General features: G+C 39.5%; 1 protein-coding gene across 4 annotated transcripts in view; it reads left to right on the forward strand.

Annotated features, from left to right (window-relative positions):
- Positions 1 to 12,072: 12,072 nt before the first annotated feature.
- Positions 12,073 to 23,644, forward strand: part of PLCB4 (phospholipase C beta 4) — a 164,895-nt gene continuing 153,323 nt past the window's right edge. For all 4 annotated transcript variants that reach the window (XM_039224818.1, XM_039224831.1, XM_039224824.1 and 1 more), the window contains exon 1: positions 12,073 to 12,156. In XM_039224818.1, the coding sequence (XP_039080749.1) occupies positions 12,073 to 12,156 (84 nt within the window). The remainder of the gene's footprint in view (positions 12,157 to 23,644) is intronic.

The raw sequence follows: 23,644 nt of genomic DNA on the forward strand, positions 1-23,644 counted from the left end.
GGAAAAAAAGCCCAGTCCTTGTTTACAAGTATTTCAGATTTCCCTAATTATTTTATTTCTGAGGACTGCTCTAATTCTTGGGGGCGATTAGGTTAACCCTGTTTATTTTACATACCCAGTAGTAATAAAACAACTTTTGCTGTTTGCTATAACCCCTTTGTCATTAAAAAGAGTACGCTATTTCAGAAGCACAAAAGAAATAAAATGCCTTTACATCGCAGAATTTTTACAACATGTAAAAAAAGTCTTGCTAAAACAGACTTGCAGTTAATTTTTGTATTCCTTGCCCCAGGTTCCTACCACACAATACGTATTTGTATTTTCTAAAGTCGATTTATTTTGCATTCTATCAAACAAAAGTTTATTTTTAGAAGCCATGTCTATGATTCAACTATAAATAAATATCGTTAATCGGCAAATTATATCTTTTTTTCCTGAAAGATCAAAATGCTAGTAAGCCAGGGACTCCCTAAACGCTTAGGAAAAGGGCACCGCAAAAGACATCAGGCCCCCAGAGCACTTGGCTTCTGCCACTGAGTCCTCTTCAACCAATGTTGCTCCCTAAAGCTGGGTGTCTCCCTGAGCCCTTCAGTGGGAATGAACTGTGTGGAAAGAGGGGAGGAGCAAGGTGTCATCAGGTCAGAGAACCCCAGTCATAGACAACTCACTTTTAATAGAGTTTGAGCACTCACCCCATTCAAGGGCTCTTGGGGGCGGGCCCATGAGCTCAGATGTCATTTTCAAGGAAATTGTTGTAGGCAGGCAACCAATATCCAAATAGTCTTTCGAAACCAGTTCTTTTCTTGGAAAACTAGATACTTCATCATATTCTGATTTCTTTGAAAAGTGAATTATATGTTAGCAATTATTCATTATATTCAAATTAAGCTGGTCTTAGATATCCCAGATAACCAAGCATCTTCTAGATTTTTTACAAAATTCTTAAATAATGATGTGTATAATATTTTAAATATCACCTAATACATTTATAAAGGTAATTTATTTTGGGGATGCTTGGGTGGCTCAGTCAGTTGAACGTCTGACTCTTGATTTTGGCTCAGGTCATGATTTCATAGTTCGTGGGTTTGAGCCCCCCCATCAGGCTCTGTGCTGACTGAGCGTGGTGGATCCTGCTTAAGATTCTCTCTCTTTCTCTCTCTCTCTCTCTCTCACTCTCTCGCTCTCTCACTTCTTTCTCTCTCTCTCTCTTTCTCTCTCCTTCCCATCTACCCCCACCACCTCTCTCCTCCACTTGCACTCTCTCTCTCTAAAATAAAAAAATAAAGGCAATTCATTTTAATAGTTTTATTAATCTATTTTGTAATTATTAAATTTTAAGAAAGTTACATTTGCCTTTTATGGTTAATGTTAAACAGGGGGAAATAGAGACAAAGACCAGATGTTTGCTGTTCTCATTTTATTTCTATTCAGTTTGTGTGTTTTATAAACTCCAGGAAATTTTTTTTAATCAGGTGGTGCTTTATGGATCAATTTATTATATATTTATGATAAACTTTATAGATTTTTGACAAGGGCCTTAGGTGGTGGTGTTTTTTTTTATAGTTCAGGGTTCATTAAAGACTAAATCCAACATGACCATAATCTTGTTCACTTCCAAATATAAGTAGAGTAGAGGTTTTAGAATTAATACCCAAGTTTTAATCAGTATTATTAAGTAACTCCTTCCTAAGAACTAGTCATAATTGGTGTGTGTGTGAAGGTTCCCAATGTACAGTCAAGGTTTTAAATGTCGGAAAGAACACTCCACAGTTTTATTTATTAGTTTTTTCCTGCTCTTTGTTCTTGCCAGGAATTCTGGTAGAAAACATGGACATTATTTAAAAACTGATTTATATAAAGGAAAGACAATGTCTTTTTCTCTTTAGCGAATATTTTCTCCTGAATATAAAAATTTATAGTCACTATAAATATTTTAAAATGCAGGAAGTATTAAAATATCACCTAAACTTCTATCACCAAGACATAACTAGTATTTGTGTCTTGGTATACGTTTTGCTAATCTTTTTCCCTTGTAAAAAAAAAAAAATGCACGTGTATGTAAGCAGTATGTATATAACACATAAAAACTTGGATCATTCTTGGATACAATTTTGTAACCAGCTTTTTTACTTGCTTAATAATATGTTGAGAGCATTTATATTTGTTTGAGTTGTGACTGACTGATTTTAGAAACTCTTCTAAATTTGCTGCTGTTCAGTAAATAACTATTCATTCAAAGCATTATTTTTAATGAGCACAGAATATTTAAATACTATAGTATATTTAACCAATTGCTTAGCAATGCTTTTATAAAGAAACTACTTTTCTGCCACTAGCAGCAACACAGTATCTTTGTACATGGATTTTGTATGCATTTATGTAGGATAAATCTTCCGGGTAGAATTACTAAATCAAAGAGTATGGGCATTTCAAGCCTACAGAAATGGATTGTGGAATTCTTTTTCACCAGACTGTCAAGAATCCCCTTTACTCCCAACTCTCAACAGCATTGCCTATTATCATTTTCTTAATCCTGCAGCCTTTACATGCTTTTTGAAAAGGCTACCTGATGGCTTGATGAAAATGGAGCTATTTTTAGCAAATGGGGAAAATTGTCATTAATGATGCAATATATCAGTGTCAAATTCGATTCTCACTCGAAGGAAAGCCATTTATTCAAAAGCTTGGGGTGATATAATATAGCTGTCCATCTGTTTTTAGAAATATAAGGATATCTTACTTAAAGATTGAAGAGCAGGGCACATGGGTGGCTCAGTAGGTTAAGCGTCTGACTTCGGCTCAGGTCATGATCTCACGGTGCATGGGTTCAAGCCCCGCATCAGGCTCTGGGCTGACAGCTAGCTCAGAGCCTGGAGCCTGTTTCTGATTCTGTGTCTCCGTCTCTCTCTGACCCTCCCCTGCTCTTGCTGTCTCTCTCTCTGTCTCTCTCTGTCTCTCTCTCTCTCTCTTTCTCTCTCTCTCTCTCTCAGAAATAAATAAAACATTAAAAAAAAATAAAGATTGAAGAGCAAGACATTGAAATGTGCTTGATAGTCAACTAATTGACTTTAAGTCAGTTGAAATTTTATCCCAACCCTCTGCATTCTGGAAAATAGCTTTACTTGTTCTGATCACGGGGTCACTTAAGGTCATGGGTTATTTGGTTTAATGAGATTTGTATGGTTGGATAGGGAAGGGATTAATTTGTAGTAGAACATTTTTGTCATAGGTTGAAGGTAAAAGAAAAAGTTAACACTTAAGGAAATTCATATGTGAGCCATGGTACCTTTTTGTTTGCTTGAGAGCTGTGTGTTATATGAAAGCAAGTGATTCGTCATTGAAGCAACGGATTCATTTGTTCACAAATAGAAACAAAAAATGGAGACTGACTTGGTTGGTTTGGGGGAAGCTGCAAGGTTTATTTCAAGTTTGTATTTATTGCGAGGGTGCAAACTTACTTTTTTGCAGACCGTGGGATCCTGGGAAAGATGTCTGTAGAAATATGTTTATTCCTTTCCTTTGGGTGCTACAAAAAATTACCACAAATTTGTGTTTGAAAACAACAGAAATTTATTCTCTCACAGTTCTGGAGGCCAGAAGTCTGAAATGAAGCTATTTGCAGGACAACCTTTCTTCAGGTGAAAGGGGAGAAACCATCCCTTGCTTTTTTGAACTTCCTATTGAAACTTCCTCTTTCAATACTCCTTGGCTTGTGGTGACGTCTCTCTAGTCTTTGTGTACACATTGTTTCATCTTCTGTGTGTTACATTTCCCTCTTCCTTCCTTTTATGAGGACACTTAAGATTACATTTAGGGCCCACTTGGGTAATCCAAGATAACCTCCCCATCTCAAGATCCTTAACTTTTTTCCCCCCAAGATCCTTAACTTAATCACACTTACCAAGTCTTTTTTTTTTTTTTTTTTCCCCCATGTAAAGGAACACTCAGATTTCAGAGATTAGGATGTGGTATCCTCGGGGGGGCCATTATTCAGCCTGCCTTACCCAGGACCTTAAATACACCTGATTTCATATACTTCCTTCTGTTGGGATACTTCCAGAAACAAAAAACCCTTTACCAAAGTTTTGACCCATCTGTCTGGGGAGGGGATGTGGGATGGGCAGAGTTGACTTGTATACCTGGGATAGCTGAGGTCTCATAAGGCTGGAAGACCACCCTTCAGGTCCAGCCAGAGAGAAAAGACAGCAGATATAAAGATACAGGCCAGAGTAGGCCAAAAAATAGCTGTTCTTCCTCACTTCTCACCTGAATGGATGAATGGGTAGAAGGTCATCTTCATGCATAATGTGCATGTCTTACTTGAATATTTTGGTCCCCAATAGCCTGCCTTGTTGACGTTATACTAACACTTTCAGTTTCTCATCATCTTCTTTAGAAGGAGCTTTTTACCACTTGCTATGAAGTGAGGCCTTCTAGGACTCCCCTCCTGTTTTGTCCCCTCCACAGTCCAAGGAGCTTTTCCTCTGCAGCCCATGTAAGAGCTAATCTCTTCCAGTTGCATAAGAATTGAGAAACAATTGAGACTATTTAAAAGCCCACTGGCCTCCTTCCAGTAGTTGCTCACTCCAGTGTTTACACTGGAAAAGGTGCCCAGTTGTATATCCATTCTTTGTGTAAATTCTCCTTCACTTCCTGTGTCCCTCAAGGAGAAGGAGGACCCTTTCCTGGGGGCTGGGTATGGAGAGGTGGTGCTCTAGGGAGGTAGACGAGGAGACTGAAATTTGAAGTATCTAGTGAGACCTTAGACAGCAAGCTAGAGAATTTGATAAGAGGAGGCTTTGGCATGTCCAAGAGAAAGCATTTCTTTTTTATCAATTAGCTGGTAGGTAGAGCTTTGAGATGGTTTCAAAATGGACATAGTTATAGAGTGGCCATTACCCACCCCCCTTGCCTTTCAAAATAAGTAACTGTCCTTTTAACTTTCTCTGGAGTCAGTCAGACTGCAACATGTACCTTCATTTGTTCCCGTTTTAAAATCAATTACCTGTGTCAAACTGCTGTTAAAGACTTGGCCAACTTTTTGAATCTGTAGGTCAGAGTTGTACCATATACATAAAGTAAGCCAGCCGTTGCCCCTAATGCCGAACCCAATGAAGTATTTCAGAGATGGTGTAAAGAACAGCCCCTGCATGCCAGTTTAAAGTTGGCAAGATTCAGGGTACTCCAGTGTCATTTTTTGAAAATGCCTCTAACCTTGTTTGGAACCCCAAAACTCTGAAAAAGTAAGCAATGATATGAGCTACCACCACTATTGCAGATCTCTTTAGAGATTAAGGTCAAAAGTGCTGTCTTTCCATTAGCCCCCACTCAAGTCCTTCACATAATGAGCCCATTCTGATGAAATTGGTAACCAAGGTAGAGAGGAATATTTTAGTGGTGAAGACAGTAATGAAATCTGAGAGACATGTACTGAAGATAACGTTGTGTACCCTTCCACTGAAAAGATCCTTGGAGAACCAGTTAAACCAATGAATGGTGACAAAAGTTGATAGAAGCTTTCTTTTCATTTTTGATATGAGTATATTATATCAGAAGCCTTTTGTTACTATTTTCTTTAAAATAAAACCAAAGCAAAATATTAAAATAAAGAGATGTTTGGCAGGAGTGAAAAGATGATGGTTCACACATAAAATTCTGGCAAGGAGAAGTGTTTTGTCTAATGATTTCTTAAGTCTAGTTGACCACAGAGTCCACCATGTTGATTTTTTCATCTTTCTTTAATACTATGGCTTAGGTCCCTTAATTGCCTTGTTGATTATTCTTGTTACAGATTATTGTTGTTACAGATCACTGAGTAACACGTCTGTGATAGCCTGAGGGGGCGGGGGGGGGGGGCTCTGCAGGTCTGTATTACTCTGCAGATCTGTTTCATGGCATAGAAAGCATGAATGCACGTCATTGCACCAGAAGCTTGTTAAGCTACCTTGAGTGAAGGGGTCCTGTGTGTGTGTGTGTGTGTTTCCATCCCCAATACAAACACTGAGAAATAGACATGGAATACACAGAGAAAGGCAAACTGATAAGAACAGAGAGAGTTAGGAAAAGAGACCCAATTACAGTCATTTTTGGGCAGACAGAGTCAGGGACCAGGACAAAGCATCTCTCCGTTCTCCCATTGTCTGCTGCCTGGCTCATTGTCTTGGCTTTATTTACAAGGGAAGCCTTGGTGCTGATTAATGTAGGGCTGCTGCCTACCTAAGCGGGGCTGGTTAGCGTGATCTTCATGCTTTCACCAGCTTTTAGCCTGGTCACTAATGAGTAATGGAGTCATTCCTCCTTCAAACAGCAATGGTTGCCATTGTAAGGAAGCTACCTTGAAACATGACCTACTGTGTTGTTCTTTCTTCTTCCTTAAATTGTTTGGGACTAAAGAATAACTGCAACTGCCTACCTGTAGGATTTCAACCTTTGTTTTCCTTTTCTGAAATTTGCATTCTTTTCTATTTACATAAGCATATATACCTATGTAAGAATATATTCCTATAATAAAAACATCCACCTCAGAGATCACACTAAAGGTACCTTGGTTTTTAGCCCCCATTTTTTTTTTTTTTTTTTTTTTTTTTACAAATAGTTTATTGTCAAATTAGTTTCTACATAACACTCAGTGCTCATCCCCAAAGTGCCCTCCTCCATGCCCATCTCCCCCTCACCCCCACATCCATCAGTCCTCAGTTTTTGTCAGCATTCAAGAGTCTCTCATGGTTTGCCTCTCTCCCTTTCCCCCACCATTTCCGCCCTTCTTCTCCCCCTTGATCCTCCGTCAAGTTCCTCCTAATCCTCCTATACGTGCAAACATATGGTATTTGTCCTTCTCTGCCTGACTTATTTCACTCAGCATAACACCCTCAAGGTCCATCCATGTTGCTACACATGGCCAGATTTCATTGTTTCTCATTGCCATGTAGTATTCCATGGTATAGATAAACCACATCTTCTTAATCCATTCATCTGTTGATGGACACTTAGGCTCTTTCCATGTTTTAGCTATTGTGGAGAGTGCTGCTATGAACATTGGGGTACATGTGATCCTATGCCTCAGCATTTCTGTATCCCTTGTTTAGCCCCAATTTTTATGTCCTCCCTAGAAGGAGGTAGGGTCATAAATTTCCAGATGATCTAATAGTTTATTTATTTATATACACAAATAAGTACCAAGAGAAATATATGGGTTTGTCTTGTGTGTATTTACATAGGTGGTATTGCACTGTTCATATCCTTCTGTAGTTGTGGATTTAGGTAAATGGTATCACACTCTTCATATTTCATATCATTCTGGGGCTTCCTATTTTTATTTGATGGTATATGTCAGAGACCTTTCACACTCAGGTTCATTTCATCTTGTAAGATATGCTAGGATATGCACATATTAGACTTTTCTCTTCAATCTCTTTTGCTAGTGAATCACATTGACCTGCTTTCAGTGACGAAATATCCCAAATTCTTCATTTAGCAACATTATTCACATTTTAGAATTTTTTTCTCTGTGAGAATTGAACTCTGGGGTTGGTTAGTGTTTTGTTAACCACCTTATGGTGTCATTGTCAGGACCTGATCATGGAGCTTGTGAAATGAGTCAGGTAGTAATTTATTTTTTCTCTATGTCCTGGAAGAATGGTAGGTATGTTGGATTTGCCTTTTCCTTGAAAATTGGATGGATAGATCTCACCTGTAAACCTGTCTGGGTCTAATCTTTTATATTTTTCAGCTTCTTCCAAGGTCACTGTTCAGTTTATTATTCTTTTTTTGGGTCTACTTTATTTTAACTTTGAAAAACTCATCCACTTTATATAGGTTTTCAGATATTTTGGTTAATGTTATACATAGTATTAGTGTTTTCCTTACCATCTCTGTAATTACACCTCCTTGTCATCATGAGCATTTATACTTCTTCCTCATTCTCTTTCTTCACCCATCCTTCTCTCTCCCCAACACTTACCAAATCTTCATCTAATATATGAGTATTCAGAAAGCATTTAACTTTTTATAAAGTTCATTTTGAAAGGGCAAGCACAAGTGGGGGAGGGGCAGAGAGAGAGAGAGAGAGAGAGAGAGAGAGAGAGAGAATCCCAAGCAGGCTCCACACTGACAGCCCACCATGGGGCTCAGATTCATGAAGCATGATGACATGACCTGAGCCGAGTTCAGAGGTTGGAGGTTTAACCAGCTGAGTCACCCAGACACCACAGAAAGCAATTAACTTTTACTGATCATTTAAAAATTATTTTTGGCTACATATGACATACCTACATTTTGATATGTAATGCTCCCACCTTTAATTTCTAAGAAGGGTATAATTTCTGCTTTGACTATTCTGCTTAACTCAGTTACTTAGAAGTCTGTAAGTTTGTGTTGGATTTGTATGTGTATAGGTTTATGCACTCATGGTTAGTAAGTTGGCCCAGTTATGGCTAATGATCATGGCCACTTTAATGTCTGCCTTTTGAAAAATGCTGAGGTTTCCTCTATGGCCCAATTATGATTTGAATTTGAGATTGTTATATGTGTGGGGAGTAGTTGGGGTACAAAGACAAAGTGAAGAAATATATAATAATATATGATAATTACATATTACATATTGAGGTTTCAATGTTATATATACTTCATATATATAACAAGGGAAGGTTATGTTTAAACTCAGTAATATATTTAAAATATGTTAAGTCATCTCAATTATTTTGGTAAAACTAGTAAGTGTGATATTCAAATCCTCAATACTCTTAAGTTTTTATTTTGTTCCCTTATTTTCTGAGAATCAAGGTCTTCTAATGTGTCTGTGACTTTGTCAAATTTCTCTTTGTATTTTACCAGTTTTTCAGTATATGTTCTGATACTGTGTAGTCACATGCTTTAGTGTTAAAAACTTAAATAATTTTGACCATCCCTTTTCTTAATATGATTTATCAGAGTCTCTTGTTTTCCCTGAATCTGTTTTGTCTGATAGGCTCCTGTGATACCTGCTTTTTTTTCCTTCCTAGCATGTGCCTGTTAGATCATTTTTATCATCTCTTCATTTTTGAACTTCCTATATCATTTTTATTTTATAAATATGGTAAACAACCATAATGTTGCCTAATGTCAAAGCCTCTGTCTTTTTTTTAATAAGTGAAGTTAGCCAATTCATATGTATTATAGTTAGAGATAGGTTGTCATTTTGTGTTTTCCATTTATTTTATTATTTTTAAATTTTATTTATTTTTGAGAAAGAGAGACAGAACACGAATGGGGGAAGGGCAGAAAGAGAGGGAGGTACAGAATCTGAAGCAGGCTTCAGGCTCTGAGCTGTCAGCACAGAGCCCAGTGCGGGGCTCAAACCCACAAACTGGGAGATCATGACCTAAGCCGAAGTCGGGCACTTAACCAACTGAGCCACTCAGGCACCCCATGTTTTCCATTTATAATGTGTTCTTTTTTCTCCCTCCTTTCCCATTTCTGTTTTCTTGTTAAAGGGAACTCATGTTTCTTTGTTCTATTTCTCCCTCTAATAATGTGCAAGTTTTACTTTCCATTTTTAATTTCTTATAGAAAAATCCTTAAATTTCTATTTTTCTGCCAGTGTCTAGATTCTTACATACTGATGCTCCATTCCTAAAATGGCTTACTTCCGTTTGATCCATACTCCCTGCCCTCTGACAGCATCAGCTGATACCACCAGCCTCTGTACTGATATAATCAGGAATTTGGGAGCTAGATTGTGATAATTTATTTACATTTTTATTGTATAGTAAGTAAAATTTAAGAGTAAACTTGCTCATTTTCTTCTTTTTCTCTCTGCATTACCTCCCATATCCCTTCTCTACATTTATTTTTCTTCTTGACAGAGCCTATACGATCTTAAATCTTTCAGAGTCAGTCATTAATTCTTTCTGATACCTTGCAGGTCCGTAAATATCTTTGTTTTCTCTTAAAAATTAAACTGTTATTTGAGCGGACACAGAATTTTAATCCAGAATTCTTGTCCTTCAGACCTTTGAGGTTATACTACTGCAGACCGTGTGCCCAATTGCTGTCTGCTTATCAGTCACCTCGGAAACTTCTTTTCATGTTTTCTGTTCTCCTTGTCACCCGAAGGTATGACTAGGTGTGTGTGTCTCCCCCCACCATTTATACCACTTGCATCAGTAGATTACTCTCAATTGAGGACTCAGTTATCCACATTGAGGACTCAAATCTGGACATACAAATATTCAGATTTCAGAAGTGTTCTTCACTTCTGCTTTGATTAGTCCCATCCTACCATTGGCTTTGTTTTCCTTCCCTCTACTAGAAGAATTTGTTCTGCTGGGTGGGTGGTCGTTGATTTCCATTTTCCACTTTAAATTTTTCCATTGTCCTTTCTTTTTGTGTTGCATTCTATGAGAATCCCTTGGCTCACCACTTCACCCGAGTTCTCATTATAATTCAGGCTCACCTGTTCAGAGTTTGATTTCAACAATCTTTTTTGAAATTACTAGAATATTTACTTAACTGTGTTTTTGGAATTGAATGCACTTTTTCCTTCCATATGTACCCATACTTCAGCCAAAGTCAGGTTCTGTCTGTTCGGTTAACTCCATTTTCTTGGGTGTAAGTTCTACTTCTTGTGTTTGGTATCAGTCCTCAGTGTTCTTGGCATTGCTTAAACATTCGGTGATTCTTGGTTGGATGCTGACATTTCATTTAAGATGTCCTGTTTGCAGCCAGTACAGGTACAGGATGGTGCCTGATGCTAAGAAGCGTGGGTAGACGGAGCACCCACTTTTTCCTGAGTGCAGGCAGCCACCCTGAAGAGTGCCTACATTCTCTTTCAATGTCATACACACTGCCTGTGCTAGAAAGCAGACATTCTCTAGTCCACTATCTGGCCCAAGTGAGGAAGGATGAGAGGGGTATTGAGAGAACCAAGAGCAGTAAAAAATTCCAGCTACTCCTCCTTGATTCTGCAACCCATCATCTAGTGACAACTCCTGCCTATGTATCACCTTCAGGCTCAGAGCGTAGGCTTGCATAACCACCCACCCCTTTTCAACCTCTCCTATAAATAGGGTCAGGTTCATGACTTCTTTCTTTTATCTGATGCCATCTGATTAAAATATGTATCTTATTGAGGAGAGGGAGGGAGGCAAACCATGAGAGACTTGAATGCTGAGAACAAATGGAGGGCTGAGTGGGGGGGGGGGGGGGGAGGGGGGGGGGGGGGGGTTGCTGGAGAAATATGATCTCCTCCAGCTGCATCTAACANGGAGAGGGAGGGAGGCAAACCATGAGAGACTTGAATGCTGAGAACAAATGGAGGGCTGAGTGGGGGGGGGGGAGAGGGGAAGGGGGGTGATGGGCATGGAGGAGGGCACTTGTTGGGATGAGCAATGGGTGTTATATGGAAACCAACTTGACAATAAACTATTTTTAAAAATAATAAGATAATTCTATTAATGAAAAAATAAAATATGTATCTTATTATTTTATATGTTGTGAAGAGGGAGGGAAGCTTCCCAAACGATCATCTCTGGTTGATCACCTCTTCGTTGATATTATAGTTGATCCTTGAACAATATGAGGGTTAGGGGCTCCAACTCTCCACATGGTCAAAACTTCATACATAACTTCGACTCCACCAAAACTTAACTACCAATGGCCTACTGTTGACCAGAAGCCTTACCAATAATTTAAACAGTTGATTAACACATATTTTTTATGTTATGTGTGGTATATACTGTATTCCTGCAATAATGTAAGCTAGAGAAAAGAAAATGTTAAGAAAATCATAAGAGAAAATATGCTTAAGTACTATGCTATATTTATTTTAAAAAATCCTTGTGTAAGCGGATGCATCCAGTTCAAACCCACGTTGTTAAAGTGTCAATCATATTTCCTCAGGTTTAGAGACAAGAAAAAGGGAAGTTGGAAACAGATGAAGGAAAGAAGGAAAAAGATAATTTATAGGCTTCTTCTATGCATCTGAAGAAAAGCTTTTGTAAACACAGAAAGTGATTAACCTTTGATCTTTACTTGTTTTTCAATTTTGTATGTTAATGAGATATTCTTTTTCATTTTTAGGTCTTGAATATAATCATGGCCAAACCTTATGAATTTAACTGGCAGAAGGAAGTTCCTTCCTTTTTGCAAGAAGGAGCCATTTTTGACAGATATGAAGAGGTAAAGAAGGGTTACTGATCTTTTCTCTCAAAACATTCTTATAATTATTTCATTTTAATTACAGTATTGAGTAAACAGTCTTTGACATAAGTAAGAGCATCTTTGAGATTTATAAGTGGGAATGGTTGGAAGGAGGCAAGTTAGGAAATATAATGATAATGATACTGTAATTTATTGAGCACTTACCCTGTGCCAGATATAATAATGATAATGATGCTATAAATTATTGAGCTCTCACTGTGGCAGACAGTCTTCTAAGCACTTGTGTATATTATTTGTTTAATTCTTCACAACAACCTTATAAGGTTGTTGCTATTTTTGTCCTGGTTTTACAGATGGGTTTCGTGTAACAGTTTTTGCTTAATGAAGTGCTTTTGGCAGACTTTCTATGTAAAACTTTGTATTTGTTATAAAAACAATGGTGATTGGACTTTGTGCTAGTCATTAGCTTTGCTCTTTTCATTCAGATAGACCCATTGAACCCAAGCTTTGCATGCCCCTGTTTCTGTCATTTATCGATTGTGCCCTTGCAAGGTGGAAGTGGCTCCAGACCTTCTATAGAGCAGGGACTTGGAGTCACCAATCTGTTCAGAGAGTTTAGGTTAGTGAATTGAAGCCTCATTAGCAATTGTAAATGCATCTTTTTTCTTAGATTGTACTTGAATTTGAGGTGAGTTGGGGAAGAGAATGTGATGGGGCTGTTCCTTCTGAGGCAAAGTGAAATGTGAGACTTGTTAAGATTTCATCTAAGGTCAGAATCAGTTCCTCTTGTGTGGAGAAGGAGAAAACCCTTCTGCCCTGCTGGTGGGAATGCAAACTGGTGCAACCACTCTGGAAAACAGTATGGAGGTTCCTCGAAACATGAAAAATGGAACTACCCTAAACCCAGTAATTGTAGTGCTAGGTATTTATCCAGAGGATACAAAAATGCTGATTCGAAGGGGCTCATGCGCTCCAGTATTTGTAGCAGCACTATCAACAATAGCGAAATTATGCAAAGAGCCCAAATGTCCATCGACTGACAAATGGATAACGGAGATACGGTGTATATATACAATGGACTATTACTCGACAATCAAAAAGAATGAAATCTTGCCATTTGTAACTACGTGCATGGAACTAGAGTATATTATGCTATGTCAGAGAAAGAAAAATACCATATAATTTCACTCATGTGGAGTTTCAGATAAAAACAGATGTACATAGGGAAAGGGAAGCAAAACTAAGATAAAAACTGAGAGGGAGGTTATAGAAACCAACTTGACAATAAACTATGAAAGAAAAAAATGTAAAAAAACAATAAAAAATAAATTGTAAACCATCAACATCAGAAAAAAAAAACTGAGAGTGAGGCAAACCATAGGAGACTCTTAAATACAGAGAACAAACTGAGGGTTACAGGAGGGTATTGGGTGGGGGGAAGGGCTAAATGGTGATGGGCATTAAAGAGGACACGGTTGGGATGAGCACTGGGTGTTAAAATATAAGTGATGAATCACTAAATTTGATTCCTGAAATCATTATTACACTATATGTTAACTAACTTGGATTTAAATTTTTTAAAAAGTCAAAAAAAAAAAAAGAATTAGTTCCTCTTGAAGTCGGTGGAATGTATGTGGTGGCTAATTGTGCTGTTCCACTCAGAGGTTCTGATTGTCAGGCCTTTTCATAAGGTCTGTGGGCTGGCGTGACTCAGTACTTGTCAACTGGTTTTTCCAAATTGAGTATCATAATATCCTCTAGATTTATACCATGGTTGCTTTGTAAGTAAACAAAATTGAGAAAGGCAAAGGATGGGCCCCAGTGTGGTGACTCTTCCTAGTACTGAATTAAAATATTGAAGTGACAGCTACTTATATGACAAACTTTACTCCTTCCCAGAAGGAGCAGCTAGCTCCTTCTGCTATCAGAAGAAATAGAAAATATTCCGCCACCTGGGGGCAACCACTGTTAATTCTTGGGCAGTTTTCTTTATGTCTTTTTCCTATTTCTTTCTCTTTTTTCCCCCCATAGTTATGATCATAATATTTTGAAAATATAAATCAGAACTTATTGCTGTATTTCAGATGCCTCCATGACTCCCTATTGTGGAATAAAGTAGAATACAAGGTCTTCCTTATTTGAGTCCTGCCTCATTCTACAGACTCATTTCCCACCAGTTTCCTACACATACCTTTGTGTTAGCCATAAAATTCCCCTGATGATTCCAAGATACTTTCTGTTACATGCTTTGTGCATGCTGCTCCTTTTTCCAAAATTCACTTGTTTCTCTTAGTTCGAGTGGCAAACTCCTATTCACCCTTCAAAAAACCCAATTGAGAAATCTCCACCTCTTTGATATCTTCCTTGGCCCATTTAATAAGAACTGAATACTCCTTTGTGTCACCACTAACCTACTCTTGCATATTGTACACTGCAATCACATTTTATTTACTGTTTTTATGTCTCCTATCATACTCTGAGTTTCTTGAGGTCAAAGGCCATATTTTAATCCTCTTCCTCTCTCTGGGGCCTAGGAGGATACCTGCAACAGCCAAACCTACTGTAGATGTAGCCTTAGAAAGGATTGGAGTTAGAACTGGTTCCAGCGCAGTCTGGTTTTGTTGTTTGTTCCCTTTTCTTGATAAGTGAAGTGCTGAGGCTACTTGATAATCTTGAAGGTATGTGTGGGGATCTGAACCTCAACAGATTCAAAATATTAATATATGCTGGGAGAACTGGACAGCAATGTGCAAAAGAATGAAACTAGATCACTTTCTCACACTATACACAAAAATAAACTCAAAATGGATAACGGACCTGAATGTGAGACAAGAAACCATCAAAACCCTGTAGGAGAAAGCAGGAAACAACCTCCATGACCTCAGCTGCAGCAATTTCTTACTTGACACATCCCCAAAAGGCAAGGTAATCAAGAGCAAAAATGAACTGTTGGGAACTCATCACAGCTAAGGAAACAATCAATAAAACTAATGGGCAACTGACGGAATGGGAAAAGATAGTTGCAAATGACATATCAGATAAAGGGCTAGTATCCAAAATCTATAAGGAACTCACCAAACTCCACACCCGAAAAACAAATAATCCAGTGAAGAAATGGGCAGAAGACATGAACAGACACTTCTCCAAAGAGGACATCCAGATGGCCAACAGACACATGAAACGATGCTCAGCATCCCTCATCATCAGGGAAATGCAGACCAAAACCACACTGAAATACTACCTCACGCCAGTCAGAATGGCTAAACTGAACAAATCAGGAGACTCTAGATGCTGGTGAGGATGTGGAGAAACGGGCACCCTCCCACACTGTTGGTGGAAATGCAAACTGGTGCAGCCCTTCTGGAAAACAGTATGGAGGTTCCTCAAAAAATTAACAATAGAACTCCTCTATGACTCAGAAATAACACTGCTAGGAATTTACCCAAGGGATACAGGAGTGCTGATGTATAGGAGCACACGTATGTACCCCAGTGTTCATAGCAGCACTCTCAACAATAGCCAAATCATGGAAAGAGCCTAAGTGTCCATCAACTGACAAATGGATCACAAAGATGTGGTTTATCTATACAATGGAACACTACATGGCAATGAGAAAGAATGAAATCTGGCCTTTTGTAGCAGTGTGGATAGAACTTGAGGGTGTTATGCTGAGCAAAATAAGTCAGGCAGAGAAGGTTAGATACCATATGTTTTCACTTACAAGTGGATCAGGGGAAACTTAATAGAGGTCCATGGGGGAGAAGAAGGGGAAAAAAAAGTTGGGGAGAGGGAGGGAGGCAAACCATGAGAGACCCTTAAATACTGAGAACAAACTGAGGACTGAGTTTCAGGGTCAAGGAGAGGGGAAGGGGGTGATGGGCATGGAGGAGGGCACTTATTGGGATGAGCACTGGGTATTATATGGAAACCAACTTGAAAATAAACTATGAAAGAAAAAATGTTAGGATAAATCGTATGATATTTTCCATCTTTTAAATAAAAAAATGACCAGTATCAGCAATTTGATAGAGTTCAAGCATAATACAGAGTTAGTTATTGCAACTGGCTACTTTTATCCACTTGACTCAATATGGCCAAGAAACCAAGAACTGGCTGAGACACACTTACAAGTGTTTCTCCCAGGTGAGCCAGGTCTACATTGGGTACCATAGTCATTAAGATAATGGCCATTGGTCTTTTTCCTTCCCTTCCCTTCCTTTAAAGTTTTTTTAAACTATATTGGTTTATTTTCAAAGAGAGACAGTGTGAATGGGGGAGGGGTAGAGGGAATCCCAGGGAGGCTCCATACTGTCAGCACAGCCCAATTTGGGGCCTAAACTCACAACCTGGGAGATAATGACCTAAGGTAAAATCAAAAGTCAGACACTTGACCAACTGAGCCACCCAGGCACCTTTCTTAGGAGCTGGTGGGACTTCCCTCCCTGAATACGCCAGAGTGTCCCAAAGATTGGCAGTCTCCGAAGGCAGCGTCCCAAGCACTGGAAATCTATAGGATTACTTAAATATACTGCATGGCTTCCAATAATTCAGAGAAGGTCATTTTGAAGAGATTAATGTAATCACTGGCTGAATATCTTGACTACTGTCATAAAAGCAGAAACATATTAGAGAAAAAAAGTACTATTTGTACACTTTATTGAGCAAAATGTGATTTGATGAACTAGAAGTTCATTATCGCTTGAATTATTTTTATTTCTCGGGGCGATATTCTTTGGTTATTAATCACAACTCACTCACACTTAGAAAATACTGATTACCTGGTCTTCTAAAGTCATTTACTTTTCATCCAGGTCCCTCTGGAAATGAGGTAAAGCTCAGAATCTTGAAAAAGTATTGAAAACATCTAGCTCAGCTTTTAACATTAAGTGATACCAAGATTTTCAGCAACAAAAAAGTTTAATAAATTAAATGCCTCTTTTCATAATAACATATCAAACAAGCCAATGTATTTCAAGCTGGACTGTGGCAACTTTTTATTACTGTTTCCAAATCCTGTAAGGTTCAGTTCTTTGGAGCCATGGCCACTAAAATACTGAAGGCAACAAAGTGCAAGCAAAAAAGGTTTGTTTCTACAGTGAGTGTGAACAGCAGTGAGAAACGACAGCTGATAGCAAGCGGCAAGAACAGAAATTGGAGAAAACACAGCCTGATTGTCCCCAAAGCGTCATAGCAAAGGGACCATTTATGAAAGAGCATAAATGCCTTTAGCACCATATGACAACTAACGTTATCATAATGGCCTGAAGGATCAGCCAAATATTAAATTATGTTCCACATACTTGTTTAAAGAAGGCAGGGGAGTATGTCAAGCCGTGGGTGAACCCTCCCTAGGTCAGAAAAAAAGCAGTGTTAACTAGTCACTATTTTTAAAGTATGTGCTATTTTGCCAATAAGTGTAATCAATGCAACTGCATTTAAGCATTTTTTATTATTTCTGTGTTTCTTTTGAGGTGGGCAGACTTGTTAGAGACTGTGTAATGTAGCAGCCTGCATAATAGCCTCTTAATTGTATTCCCATGCCATTGCTACATCTGTTTTTTATGTAACTTTACTTGACTTATAAGTTACTTAAATGCAAAACATATTTTGTTTCCTAAGGGATGCTTATTATTTAATCTTTAAAGCAGATTTCAGGGAAAAAAAAAAAGTTAAAAATCAAAGCAGTGACTTTTCTGATGCGGTACTTTTTAAAACAAATGCAACCCAAATGTCTGTAACTCAGTCTTCTGACTTTCCTTTAATAACCTATTAAAAGGCTGAAGACCCCATCCTGTGGCTGTGCCAGGTCCTCCCCAGTCTATCCTAGAATTCCTACATGTTTACATGCTCTTGGTGATGACTCCTATCCTCCGTGCCTTCTTACCTCTCTGTTCCCAGTACGGTTCCCTGCTCTGGTGTATTTCACTCTCTAAAGCCTTTGCCTATATCATCAAATCTCAAGAATAAGAGTGTTGTATGAATAGACTTTCATTTAGGATTTGGTGGTAGCAGAGTAGGACTGGAGCCCACAACCGGACACACTTCAAGGTTAACAGTCAGAGATCATGCTGAACAAATGTCAGTAGCCAACCTGGCCAGAGAGCATCTCTCGTTGTCTTCTCCTTTTGCCCCTCTTTTCCACAAAGATAATGTTTTCTGTTTCTCTTTTCTTTTTTCTTTTCCTTTTATTTGAGAGAGTGTGCATGAGCAAGGGGGGGATGCACAGAGAGAGAGAGACACTCCGGCTGCATGCTCCACGCCAGCCGCATACAGGACTTCATCCCACAACCCTGGGATCCTGACCTGAGCTAAAATCAAGAGTCAGATGCTCAACCGACTAAACCACCCAGGCACCTCACTTTTCTTTTTTTAATCTCTCCCTCAGAGTCTTTTTCTAATTTATCGCATGCCTCTTCTCCAAATTAAAAAAAAAAAAATTCTTTTTTCTCACTCTCAAGCCAAACAAGCAAAACAGGAAATTTTACTCCTTTCTTACCCTGACCAGTTTGTAAGCAAACGTTTGAGTTTGAGATAAAAAGGGACCCAGACCCACCTGAGACCTTCGAATTTGTATGATCTTGAAGGGCGATGTATGTACTTAAAACTTAAAAGAGCTTTATCCTGAAGAATATCCTGTTGCCCTTCTAGATGAGTGGTCACCAACAGAGCTTTGCATTACAGAGGTCGTCTCTATCTGTGTTGCCCATTACCATGTGTGGCTGTCCAGCACTTCAAATGTGGTTGGTGAGGAGCGCCCAGGTGGCTCTGTCAGTTAAGTGTCTGACTTTGACTCAGGTCGTGATCTCGCAGTCTGTGGGTTCAAGCCCCACATCAGGCCCAGTGTTAACAGCTAGCTCAGAGCCTGGAGTCTGCTTCAGATTCTGTGTCTCCCTCTCTCTCTGCCCCTCCCCCGCTCATACTCCATCTCTCTGTCTCTGTCTCTCAAAAATAAACATTAAAAAAAATTAGAAAAAGAAATGTGGCTGGTGGGATTGAGGGAATTGGGTTTTTAATTTTAATTGAAACACACCTAACTCCCGTGGCCAGTGTCTATCTTATTGAACAGCACGGTTCTAGACCTCAAGCTCAAACTACAACCAGATTTTAAATACCATCCTCCTTTCCCAACACACAGAACGAATTCTGCTCTCACTTCATTGGAATCTACAGTTTACTTCAGCCATTTCTTCTTGGTGGCAGCCAGAGCAGCGATTTAAGTGTTTTATACATGACTCACCTCAGGCCCCACCCTTACCACATCACAAATCCCCGGGTGGGGGCCACCCCCTTTTTCTCACCCACGGGACTTTATTGTAACTGAGGCAAGGAGCCCTGGTGGAGTAACTTTTTTCTGGCAAAGCCTTGGTCTTTATCATCCTGGCCCCTCTCCCCTTCACCCCACATCCCCCTCCCCCAACACACACATGTATGGAATCTGTCAGGTGCTTCTAGCCGCTGCCAGGATGAGGGAAACCATTACTGCAGTTACCAGACCCAGCGGAGCATCAGAGTGCGGGATAAGTACCAACCTAAAGTAGGCTGAGTGGGACAGGCTGACTTTGGCCTCTTTCCAGGACAGCTCTGAAATCACATCGAGGGCCACGCAGTGAAACTCCAAAAGGCCCAGGCAGCCTACACACCCCAGGCTGTTCATCAGTGAAGTGAAGAATGTTCCAAATATAATTTTCAAAAAAAAAAAAAAAAAACTAAAAACACAACCCTCATAGAAAGTATTTTGGCTTCAAGATTTATTTAACCCCTCAGTGAGGACACCAGCAGGATGATAAAGCTCATTCTAAGAGCACTGGAGGAAAAAAAAAAATTATACCATTAACCCTTGAACAACTGGGAGATTGGGGCACTGACTCCCATAGAGTCAAAAATGCACATGTAACTTTTGACTCCCCCCAAACTTAACCACTGATAGCCCACTGTTGACTACAAACCTTACTGATACCGTAAGCAGTTGATGAACACATATTTTGTATGTTATATGTATTATCTACTGTATTCTCACAATCACATAAACTAGAGAAGAAAATGTTTTTGAAATCCTAGGGGGTGCCTGGGTGGCTCAGTTGGTTGAACACTTGGACTCCTGATTTCTGCTCAGATCACGATCTCACAGTTCATGAGTTTGAGTCCTGTGTTGGGCTCCGTGCTAACAGGTAACAAACATCGCAGAGCCTGCTTGGAATTCTCGGTCTCCCTCTCTCTCTCCCTCTCCCCCATTTGCTCTCTCTCAAAAATGAATATGTTTTAAAAACTTAAGGCAAACACATTTATAGTACTATATTGCGTTTATTTATTTTTTTAATTCACATATAAGTGGACCCACACTGTTCAAGGTCAACGATGCATAGTCAGGAGAGGAAAGTGGACACAGTTTTTGTCAAGTAGATATGAGACTGGTTACTGTCCTGTAGAGCAACAAAACTAACTCCTGTGGTCATTGTCTTTTCTACCAAACACAATTCACATGCATGTCTGTGGAACAGAAAACAGTTGCAACTTATCTAGCTAAATCTGCAAAGAATCTGGGCCCTAAAAATGGGTAACTAGAAGGTTGAACATGCTACTATAGCAATAAATTCTCCTTGGGTAGGCCTGTTAGATAATGTTCTCTTATAGTGTCGAGAATATATAGAGTCATTTTTTTGTCTTATTCTCAGGTTTTGGATCATTTAAAATGAATTGTACCTACAGGGTCAGGGGTCTTTGACTCTACCTCAAAGAGTAGAGATCAGAATTTTGCACATTACTTGTATTTGCAGTGAAGGATACTCACAGAGTCATCATGATGGTAATGATAATCGTAGTATTTATTAGACTTTTAACCTTTCTAAAAAGTAGACAAAACATGTAATTAGTATTGACAAAACCGAAGGAGAAAAATTAGTTTTGCCCAAGCACAGGAGGAGTTTAGGGAGGTGTTGGACAGTAGAAGTGGTTGGAGATCTGGAGGAAAGACCAGAAGATTAAGATCCCAGTGGGAGGTATTGTTGATGGTTAGTTGATGGCGCATAAAATTGAGGTTTATACATCTATTATTTAAAGCCTAAAATTGTCAATCACAAAACCAAAAATAATAGAATTTCAAATTTGGAATGGGAGAGTGGAGAAAAAGTAGGGAGATGAGTTAAATGGAGATTAATTTCTGCATTTTTATCCTAAGGAACCTGTTACTACATATGCCTAGTGGATATTAGTTCAGGAATTACTTGTCTTGCCACAAATCTCACTTTCTTAAAAGTCTAGTCCCTAGTAGAATTGGACTTTTTTTTTTTTTTTTTTTGAAAGGCTCAATGGCATCTCATGGTCTCTCTTAATGGAGGTGGGGTGTGGATCTTAAGCACGCTTTGCATGTATTGAGTATGGAACTCGATCCCACGACTTTGGGATCACAACCTAAGCTGCAATCAAGAGTTAGGGATTCAACTGACTGAGCCACCCAGGCACCCCTAGAATTGGACATTTAAAACAAAACCAAAATTATGCTAATATCACTTTGTTTTCCAACAAATTAAGTCTAGTTGTATCACTTTGAAACCTCCCACCCTAAGCATGTGGCCTAAATGCCATGCTGCAGTCACCCCTCTGGTGTCTCCCAAGGTCACGCCGTGATGTGTTCTTGTGGTTTGAGAAGGCCAGAAGGGGTAGTGGGTACAAGGGGCTGATCTGGAATGCCTAAGAGAGCAGGTCGCCTTTGGGCTGAGTCTTGGGTGGATGAGTCAACCAGCTGCTCAAAGCACACTGAGATGATGGGTGAGCCCACAGCTCATGCAGGAGCATGGATGTGGAATGGGGGAAGTGGCTTTCCCAGTTGGGGCAAAGGAGAGGGTGGTGGAGAGCAAGAACTGAAGCTACAGGTGGGCAGTATCTATACCATAAATAGGCTTTCATTTCCAGCCCAAGACATTAGCACTAGATCCTGGAAGTCCCTGGAAGCCCTTGGTGTGTTTTTCAGCAGGGAAGTGCAGGGTCTGAATAATGACTAGAAAGCAGGTATGGCTGGACTAATTGCATGAATAGTCTGGGAGAGCAGAGATGGGATTCAAGGACCTGACCAACAGATGCATGGGAAGTAAGGGGAGAGGCTGGGTATGAGTATGAATTAGAGGACTTTCTAACCTGGTAGGTGTAGAAGGTGAGGGAGAATAAAGAATATAAGATGATGTTGAGATTTCTGGCAGAAGAAATGTTGTGGGCCAGGGTGGGCTCTGATACAGGCAGAGAGAACACCAGAGAAGGGCTACATTCATGGATGCACTTCTCTGTTCTTCCTGAAATGAAAGGCCTTATCATTGTATATACTGTAGTACCTAAGAAACTTTTTGCTTATAATAGAAATCGCCTAAGTTTTAGTTAAAAATAAACTGAGCAGAAAGGGAATTGAAAAGCATAGCTAGCCAAGAGGAAGAACAAATGGATGCACTCTGAAGTATGAGAATAAATGGTATAGAACCAGGACAAGGAGCTTGGACTTCTTCCTTGTTGTTATGGGAAGCCATTTCAATGGAGACTGATGTGCTCTGATTGGCATTTTGGAGACAGCTACTTGGGTGGCCGTGTGGAGAATGGTTTGTAAGGTGGGCAGGGGCAAAGTGCAGAAAGGAGATGTGAGTGCATGATTGGAGAACACCAGGAATTTAAGGAAGGTGAGGTGGAGTCTTGTTCCTTTTTCTTACTGGCTGTATCTTCATAGGCAATGTCCTTACCATGTCTGTCCTGGCATAGAGATGTTAAGGTGGGTGGGTCTGAGGATGTTGCAATTCTACTTCTACCTGCCTTCAGTTGCCCTTTTTGTCCTCACAGCCATGTAACTTCTTCCTCGCATGATCAGAAAGTTGTGGCCAGATGCCTGGGTGCTTAATCAACTGGCCTGAACCCTGAAGCAACCCAAATCTGCATGACCTGATGTCAGCCAAGTGTTTGCCGAAACACCAAGGCCTCTTCCTTCCTTTAGAGGTTTTAAAACGCCGGTTCCCGATAATGTTACCTGTGCTTTCAAACTCCCAAGGCTTAGAGCTAGTTGGTAGCCAAGCTTGGTGCATTTAAGGAATGGCCTGTATGGTTTGGAAAATTTCAGAAAGTAAGTGGATGTGAAGACCAAAGACTCTTATTTGAGCCTTGACCCTGATATTTACAGGTTATGACCTTGAGCAAGACCTTTCCCCTGAGCGAGCATCTGTCTTGCCTCAAGTGTATCAGTATGCCAGGGCCAGACGTTCCTACTGGAGGGTCTGAGGTGCCCATGTGTGTGTTTCAGAGTGAAGCTCTACCATGGTTGAGACCGTGTCTGTTTTGTTGTGTCCTAAGTGCTTATCCAGAGTAAAATATTTGACCTATAACTCAACAGGTATCAGAACAAATGGTAAAGAGCTGTTATCAGTCAACTCTTGGCATTAATAATCAGCCTTCGAATGTTTTTGCCAGTAAGTGGCTTGAACCTCTCTCCCTCACCCCCTTCATTTTCCACCTTAACCAAGAGTGAGGGGTTAGTTAA

This window comes from Hyaena hyaena, unplaced genomic scaffold, assembly GCF_003009895.1.
Source record: "Hyaena hyaena isolate Hyena2069 unplaced genomic scaffold, ASM300989v1 scaffold_16, whole genome shotgun sequence".
NCBI classification, from domain to species: Eukaryota; Metazoa; Chordata; class Mammalia; order Carnivora; family Hyaenidae; genus Hyaena; species Hyaena hyaena.